The 9,395-nt window shown below is 47.2% G+C and overlaps 1 protein-coding gene across 1 annotated transcript in view; it reads right to left on the reverse strand.

Moving 5' to 3' along the window:
- The window catches only part of ADRA1D (adrenoceptor alpha 1D), a 46,946-nt gene extending 37,758 nt beyond the window's left edge, over positions 1 to 9,188 (reverse strand). Inside the window, exon 1 of the mRNA XM_009290695.1 lies at positions 8,222 to 9,188. Within this exon, the coding sequence (XP_009288970.1) occupies positions 8,222 to 9,188 (967 nt within the window). The remainder of the gene's footprint in view (positions 1 to 8,221) is intronic.
- Positions 9,189 to 9,395: the final 207 nt, after the last annotated feature.

Genomic DNA, 9,395 nt, shown 5'->3' on the forward strand with positions numbered 1-9,395 from the left:
TGGTCCCATATTTGGCTTCACAGTGAGATTCATCTCAGCTAGTTTAGATGTGCACTGCGCACCTTGGAGCTAGGGGTCTTTGGTCTCCCTCAGAGGCACTGAGGAGACACTGGTGCTTTTGGGGTGTGACCCATCTGACCAGTTCAGATAGAAATATTAGGATGAGATGAACTGCAGCCTCAAAATACCTATTTTTCATTGTTGGTTATGTAGAAAGCTGAAAAGCAATTAGCTGAAGACGGTATACTGCTGGCATCCAACGCCAGGGACTGTCTTGACATTGGAGAAGACTGGAACTGCATGGAAATGAGCAGTACAGGGGACTGCAGAGGAGCAGAAATGCCTATCAGACACCATCAGGTCATTGCTCTTAAAAACCCTTCCTCAGCAAGCTCCAAGTCTTGCCAAACTGCCCAACCTTGCCAGCACCTCAGAAACATGCTTTCTTCACAGAAGTTGGCCATATTGGGCCAGCTTTGTCTAATTTCTGCCCTGTCCTGACATAAAGCACCCCCCAACCCCGATGGAGTAAAATGTCCAGTTTCTGCTCTGACATATGGTACTGCCAGAGCTTTTTAAACTCAAGGCTGTCCCCATAACACTCCTTATAGGAACTGAACGCTGTGTTTTTTCCTGTCATCTTTCTCAGATATGGCTATCTCATTTTGTCTCACATTTGGCAGAACAAATTCAGCCTGTTACAAAGACATGGAATGGAAAACTTTACCTAATAGATAATGTTTGGCACCAGAAACGGGGACTTTATTCCAGAAGGGTCCTGTAATGTTAATAGGTACAATCAGCCCTACCTCGAATACAGCTCAATAATCATATCAAGTAAAAGCCCTGACTGATCAATTGGAAGATAATTCAGGTTGCTTTCCCAAGGAAATATACTCGTTTTCTGAAGACCCTCGAGCAAAAGTCCTGTATATACTCACTAAAGCGAGCACACTTCTAATTAAAATCCTACAGGTAGCATGAAGCTTTTAGACTGTTACTTGCTAACACGACACAGTTGCTAGTACCTAGTGCATGCTGTTTGTTGTGGCAAAACCAGTTAAGAACAAGCTGCTAGCAAGAGATTGAACAACCACCTTGCACGATCATACCAAAGAGCATCCCCACCCTTCCGCTCAACCTTCGTTACATCTCATTAACCAGATTATCGGAATTAATAAGCAAATGTTTATCCACATATGAATTAATGAAGATAGATCAGGCTAATTAAAAGCTCCTTCCCAGAATATCCAGGACAAAGTTTTGTGTGTGCAAATATAATAAAACTGTCAGACCCAGCTTAATATAGATGCATTTAATGTTATATGGTGCATTTTGGTATTGGTTCCAAAACTCCTGTTGAGAGATTTTATAACATTTTGCCCACTGAATCACAGTAGTTTTAAATTTTTCAAGATCTATTTTTTTCCTGTTTGTGGTACATCCATTATAGCAACTGCCTCCAGATGCGTCAAGACACTGCGATACAAAAACAGACATTTGGCTTTAAATAGTTTTATTTGGTGGTGCAGTGGGTGGACTGGAAGCAGAGTAATCCCGTACATAGGTCATGGGAGATCTGGGTCCTATTCCCAGTCACTTCAATGAATCACTGCATTACTTTGGCCAGGCAGAGGCAAAGCATATGTTCAAACTCGGGTGCCCAAATCATTATTAGAGGTCCAGAATGCTGCATCTCTTGTAACAGCAAAACCTGTACTAAACCCCTCCATCTGCCTCTGGCCTTCTGCACAGGGTAATGGGTAGGAAGGGAACCACACGCACTCATTTGGGCTCCAAATAATCATTTTTTGCTGGCTATTTCCAAACACACGTAGACTATTTCTCTGTTGTTCTGCACTCTGGTGGCTTCTGCACCAGGGCACACGAGGAGTGAATCAACACCGTCAAATGCTTTAGCTACATAATATACTTACAGGCTCGTTATCCATGTGCCTACTTGTAATTCTCTCCTGTGCCCTTCTGCAGGATGTCAACATGTTCTCCCCGGAGAGAAACCCAGCTCACAGGTTGTTTTTACACAGTATTATCTCTAGACAGACACAATGAATGCAGATGACTCCCAGCCAGGTCCCCCTGTGCCTGGACTATTCCTCCAGTGCTACCCCAGCGGGCTGTACACCCCCATGTGTCCCTGTGCCATGCCCACCGCATGCATCCCTGCTATCGTGCCCTAGGAATGACATTCCGGTAGGCTGCAACACAGCCCTAAGGTTATTGCTGACACTCTGAACTGGAAAAAGAGAAGCAGAAATCACATTTGAGGGCTGCTTAAGCAACAGTATAATTTGCTTGGGAAAGCAATGGATTTGCCCTCACGGCAATGCTTTAAGAATTGTCTTGAAAAACAGGTCAGGAATGGTTTGGGGCCAAGTGATCTTTCCCTGAGAAAGGGAGATGGGCTGGAAGACCCATCCATCCCCTATGATTTAATGAATTTATGCTAATTTGGCATGAGCCCATTTGATGGACACATCCTGTGGTGCAAAGCAGAGGAGAAGAATCTTGCCTGGATGATGTGCAATAAATCAAACCGGAGCCTGGTACCTAGCACCTTCTGAGACTCAATGTCTGTGTCTTTGCTGGCATTTTTAATGAATGTATGGTTCCTGTGGACCAGGATCAACGGGGGACGTGTGGCAGATGGAATAGTTCATTGCGATTGCTCTTGCTCCAGTTTGATTTGATGCTCTGGCCCACAGCTATTATTCCAAAGCAGTTGCCCATTCCTTTTTCCATGCTAATTCTGCCACTTCCACCACGACTCAGAAAATTTCAGGAGATACAAGAGGCTGCCCTGACAGTCACAGTAATTGAATGGTCTATCTTTCCTCCTCCTCCTTTTAAATCACATTTTGGATCAGGTCCTCCTGTGCACAACAAAACTAAAGAAGTTTGGTTTTCTGTGAAATTGTGGTGGATTTTTAGTGAGTATTTTCTGATGTCTAACTAGGGTCTGAGCTCACTCTGCAACCTTCCTTCTGTGGGGAAGCGTACAAAAATTCCCACTCCTTTACCCATCTGCCCGTTTTTATAGGAACTTGGTATATTGAGGACTTTTAGCACTTTCTCAAATGTGATTGAGATTGATGAAAGAGTTCATCAGGTGGTGGGGAAAGGCTTACATGCACACAGGCACAGAGCGATGACATAAGCCCTTTTTTCCTTAGGAAACCATGCTAAATGCTCTTCTACCAGAATAGAATTAGATTCTCCACTTCTACCAGAAGAGACTTGGTCTCATCTGAAATGTACTTCTATCTACATTGTCTTCCCCATCATTTATTCTACAAGTGACAGTTACCGAAGCTTGAGCACTGCTATGCTTCTGTGAGCCCGTCTTCTGCAAAATGTTTTGTGAAAGGACTTCTGCCCTGTGAAAAACAGCATCTACAAAAATATTTTTGTTTTGGCTTGAAGGAGACCTTTCTGAGCCTGGTTTGTGTAGAGCTTCCTTTCCTTCAGGATGCAGGTAAAAAAGCCAGTACACTCTTTTTCTGAATCATAGCTGGAAATGAGTACCAGCTTCCACTGCAAACACAGGCAAGTCACCACCCCGAGGCAAACATAAGACCCTGAATGTGGAGGGATTTGCTCACATTGAGGGATCTCTTAAGTCATTCCTTGTCTGGGTAACCTGCTGCTTGTGGAGGGACAGAGTGAAGAAGAGCCTTGGGTTGTGGCTTTCACCCTTGTGTGGCACTAGCTATGGGTGCTGCTGTGCCTTTCTCACACGGGTCTTGATTTCTAACCAAATCTGAAGAATAACAAACATGGGAGCCCACCACCCAGACTAGACTATGCTTCTTAAAAAACAGGGGCCATTGAGGTGTGTAATTTGCCATCCTGGGTACTGGCTAGTGCATCGTTGATCCCAAGGGATGGTTGTTTCCTCTTAGATGCTTCTGGGGTGGTGATGGAGAAGGTCTTTGCCTCCATTCCTGAGATGGTCCTACTTAGGATCCCACACTGTCTTTGCATGCTCCCCAGCCACCGAAGAGTGGATGGGGAGCAGGGCTCCATCCCTCCTCCTATTCTTACTTACTTCCTCCTGGATCAGGTTTGAGAAAGCAGGTGACTATCTATCTATAGGTGTTGTATAGGGGGTTCTGGTTCCTTGACCCATTGCATAGATGCCCTACTGCAAGGACAAATCCAGCACCCAATTTTTAGCAGGGTTTCCCACTAGCAGAAGAGCTAGTGAAGCCTCTATGGCTGTGTGACTTAAGAGAGAGTTTCTTTGTCTATTCTCTCTCTCTAATAAAGTTGACACAGGATTGCATTTTCTCTCCCCTGGGCATCTTGCTTCCATTAGACTTAAAAAAAATCCAGACTAGGATACTTCCCACCTCTCTGCAAATACCTGCAGTGCAGACACCATCAGCTGGTTAGTTGCCCCTGGCTGCTTTTGTAGTCAAGAGAGAGGAAGAGGCAGATTGACACCGCAATTCATCTCATCCTAAGGAGGATGTCCAAAATAGGTCAGGTGAGTCACACCTTCAGGCTCTCCCCTCGGAAAGATAAAGGAAACCTTGGGTGAATATGACTGATTGATCTGGTATTGGTGTTGCTCAGAGGGGGAGTTGGACCATCAGAGGTCCCTTCCAAATAGCATCTCCATGATGCTATGACTAGCTGAGATGAAGGCACAGATGTCTGAGACAACCAAAGGGAGATGAATCCCATCCTACAAAACGCCCTTAAACTCCTGGCCCACATCTCTGAGAAGCCTCCAGTTACATTCTCTTGACAGGGCTTTGCTAAGGGAAGAGGCGCCCTGGCAGACACCACACAACCACCACCCAAGATCCCCAGAAAAAGCAGCTTGGTAGAGCTCTACTGCACACCCGGCAAAAGATACAACCCACACAAGGGTTATGTGGGTAATTAGGATTTCATCTCTTGTTGAACAACCAGCTGCTTGAAGAGTCTCATTAGCCACAGAAACTGTTAATTGTGTTAAAACTCCTGGCGATGGCATCCTGTGCTTGGGGACATATATCACAAACCCAAGGGGGAGCTAAATTACTCAGCTGATAAATAGACCGTAGAGGTATTGGAGAGTTTGAGCTGATTTAAAGAAGAATCTTTGTAGATTATTCAAGCATGGGGAAATGACTGACAACATTTGGCACGTATCTTGGTCCTGTTATTTAAAATTATTCGTTATTTCAGCTTCTCAACACTCGTGTGATAAATACTACTCCCGTGTAACTAATGTGGAAACTGTTCTGCAGAGCGTTGCAATGACGTGTGCAGACTCACAGAGACACCGGTGACAGAGCAAGTAGAGAAGTTTCTGATTGCTAAGTCAATGCTAAGTAGAGCAGGGAGTCTTTTTTCAGTTGACAAATTTACTTATCCTTAAAAAGTATAATCAGACAACAGTCAGTCAACAGTGTAGGTCAATGACAACTTCTTGCAAATTCATGGCAAATAGAAAAAAAAGTCAAAACATTTTGATATTTTCAGAATAAAATAGATCACTTATTCATTTCATTTTAATATGACAGTTCATTTTGAAATGTATCTGAGTAGTCATTTTTAATAAACTTCCATTCACTCTTTTCTTAAATTGAAAAAATACGTTTCACTTCAATTGAAAATGATGTTTCTCACCAGTGTTTCATTTCATTTAAAATGTGTATCAATATCGTTTCCAGTTGGCCCCAAATTATTTCATTTAAGTTTGTCTAACAAGCAAATAAAAAAGCCATTCTACTTAACCATTTACAATCTTCTTTTCAAGGAGAATTGGCCCCAGCATGTTTCAGTTTGTGGATTTACAGTGAACTTTGCTGATATCTCTGAGTTTCCAACCTGTCTCCTGAGCTGTAAAATCAGAGATTAGCCATTGCAGAAGTTTCTGCTCTCCTTCTAGATAGCATTGAATGATTCTCAGATTAGAATAGGAAATTGCAATTAATAAAAGGGAGGTGAAATCAAAGGCAGCATATTTTGTAGTCATAAAATAAATGAACTTCTGCTGTGTTTATATTATACGTATAATACAGCAGGAAGTAAAGATCAAAGCCATGTTTATAAAGAACTTGGCAAGTTGTGTGCTTGGAGGAAGCAAATGGGTTCACGGGAGGTACTTAAAGAATGAAGTTTGGATTTTTAGCTGGTGTAAATCAGCGTATCTCCTTTGACTTCAGTGCAAGGGTAGTGATTTACATCAGTGGAGAAGCTGGTTCAAGGGTTTCAAGGGAGAACAGATATGGTGAAACAAAATAAAATATTTTTATCTACTGAAAAGTATTTGCCTGATGTTTGTTCTCTATTTCCAAGTACTGGGAATAACTCAGAGGAGCAGGATCCCGATTCCCATCTTCATTAGCTGTAAGGTGTAAAGGTGTGAATGAGGTTCGGAGCTGGTTCCTGCTCTGCTGATCGGCCAAGGAGGCGAATATCAGACTGGGGCTGCCCAGAGAGCTCAGCCTTTGGGTACTGGCATCTCCCTGAGCCCCACAGTTCCCAAACTATTTCTTTGCAGGCTACAAAAATCCCCCAATGCACCTGATCAATGAAAGGGAAACTAAGGCACGGTCAGATGGGATAATTCCTCTCTGGTCTTGTCATGAGAGAAGCTCACTGCAGCCTTACTGCTCCCTGCCTGAGTTATACCATGAACTCCCATGCTCACATAGGGTGAAAACTCCTCACAGCACAATTTCACCCCTATGGAAAGCCAAGATAAACTCACCAAATACCACCCTCACCCAGAGAGAGAAACTGAAGCAAAGAGGTACAAGACAGCAGCATGGTGACACCAGACACCCACAATCCTGATCCACCACCCTAGGGACACCTCAGCTCCCAAGGCACCATTGGTCCTGGTGAATTACCCCACTGGAGGGCTGGTGGGGATCGAGTGGCCTCGATTAGGTGTCTAACAGCCTTGGGCTCCAGCTGTCTCCAGGGGAACAGCCGCAATGCTGGAGGGAGATCGAAACCTCAGCAGGTCAAAATGAGTCCTGTGGTCACGGTGCTCTGTTTCCATTGACTTGAGAGGCAGCCTCGAGCAAGAGGATTTGAAAAATCCTGAGAAAAAGTGCAGAACTAGCTACAATGTTTCTCTGGCTGCAGGGTTACTTGGACACAAGTCCCCCCTGGTGGGCTGTGGGACATGCGGGTCTCACCCAGCAGATGGAGTGACAGACCTCTCTGCTTTGCTGAGCTCTGCGCAAAGGCCATCGTCAATATTCAGCAGTTTAATCTTCCCCCCCCACCAGGTTTAGCTACACCACTCCAGAGGGTTAATCCGATCCCGTGAACTGGGTGCCTGTTGTTAGATGAGGTGGAGATGAAGAGCTCTGGCTTTCCTGCGCTTTATGGGCCGTGGGTAGCACTGGTGCTGGTGGGGGACATTGCCTTGGACATCACATGGCCCCCTGCCCGCTGGGCTCTGTGCCCACTCAGCCTCCTCTGCATGTAGGGGGTTGCATCCTTTTCACCTGGGGCAAACAGCTTGCCAAAACTTTAGAGCACAACCCCTCAGACAACCCCAAATGAGCACCCAGTGACACGGGCACCGTGGCAGGGCCAGGAGCTGAGGGCATGACTCCTGCGGGAGGTGGATCAGTCCTGGGAAATTACCCAGGACCATCACCCTTGTAGGTAAGACCTGGTCCTGCTCCAGGTCCCTGCACAACATTGGCATCCCAGGAAGTTGTTGGGGGTTATGTTTCAGACTCTGACACGCTCCTTGGAGGGATCAAACCTCACCCATCTCCAGCATCATCACCAGTTCACAGCAGGGGCGGGAGCCCTGAGCACACGGAGGCAGAACCAGGTGCCCTCCCCCAAACTGGGAGGAAGGGAGGCTGGGGGCAGGGACGGCAAAGCTGTTTGGAGACCACTGTGCCATAATTACAGCCTGTTTGAAACAGAGCTGCTTCCTCCTCAGCCTGAACTTCATTAATTAAAGTGCTGGATGCAGAATGAATTAATTAAACCAATTATTATGCTGCTATTTTATTCATTTGCTATTTACTGTGATTGATTATATGACTCTGATTAATAAATATTGAATAAGTGTTAATTAATTGAATTAATTCATTGCTGGTTTATTCACCTGTCAGTTACTTATCCCTCAACTCCACGCATGAGTTGTGTCCTGAAAGTTTGTCCCAAGGAGCAGGTCCCCAGGCGTTCAGCCACGGGCAGTGGGGCTGGGATGGGGGACGGGGTCACTTACCAAAAGGCAGGACGAAGAAGAAGGGGAACCAGCAGAGGATGAAAACACCCACGACGATGGCAAGAGTCTTGGCTGCTTTTTTCTCACGGGAGAACTTGAGGAGCCGCACGGAGAGGGAGCTCCTGAAGTTGTGCCCCTTGCTCCGGGTGCTGGAGAGAGGCTCCTCCAGCACGCTGCGGCAGTGGATGCGCAGTACCACTTCCATGGATTTATTCCTCTCCTTCTTGACCCCTGCCTCCAAGCTCCGGGTGGTCCGCCTGGCCACCACGTAGATCCTGAAGTACATCACCAGGATGACCATGAGGGGCAGGTAGAAGGAGAAGAGGGAGGAGAACAGGGCATAGCCCGGCTCCTCCGTGATGCTACAGATGCTCTCATCCGGAGGTGGCGGCTCCTTCCATCCCAGCAGAGGCCCGATGGAGATGACCATGGACGAGAGCCAGACCACCACGAGGATGACCCCTGCCTTCCTCTCGGTCATGATTGTGGGGTACTTGAGGGAGTACTTGACGCCGATGTACCTGTCCACGGAGATAATACACAGGCTCATGATGGAGGCGGAGCAGCACAGCACGTCCACTGCTGCCCAGATGTTGCAGAAGATGCGCCCAAACACCCAGAAGCCCAGCACCTCCAAGGTGGCCGAGAAGGGCAGCACGGTGGTGCTGAGCAGCAGGTCGGCGATGGCCAGGTTGACGATGAAGTAGTTGGTGACTGTCTGCAGGTGCCGGTTGCAAGCCACCGAGAGGATGACGAGGATGTTCCCCACGATGGCTGAGAGGATGAAGACGGCCAGGAAGACCCCGACGCCCACCGCCTGCACGTCCAAGGTGAAAGTCAGCGTGGTGCTGTTGCCCTCGGGGGTCTCCTCACCTTGCAGCCCCCAGGACCGGTTGGCACCACTCTGGCTGCCCTGTCCCGTCCGGTTCCCACTCAAGCTGCCATTGCTCAGCTCAGGGAAAGTCATTGTAGAAAAGGTCCGGGCTCCATGGAGGGCGAGGAGAAAGCGATGCCGAGGCGCAGGACCCCCGGCATGATCCCTGCAGCCCCCTCCAAGACTCGCTCAGCACCTCGCTCCCTCCCCGGGGCAAGGCTCGGTCCCCCCAGCCGGGATGGAGGGCTGGAGGGCTGGCAGGATGCGCTGCTCCTCGCCCCCCCCCACCCCCCCCCGCCC

Source organism: Aptenodytes forsteri, unplaced genomic scaffold (assembly GCF_000699145.1).
Source record: "Aptenodytes forsteri isolate BGI_AS27 unplaced genomic scaffold, ASM69914v1 Scaffold236, whole genome shotgun sequence".
Taxonomy (NCBI): Eukaryota; Metazoa; Chordata; class Aves; order Sphenisciformes; family Spheniscidae; genus Aptenodytes; species Aptenodytes forsteri.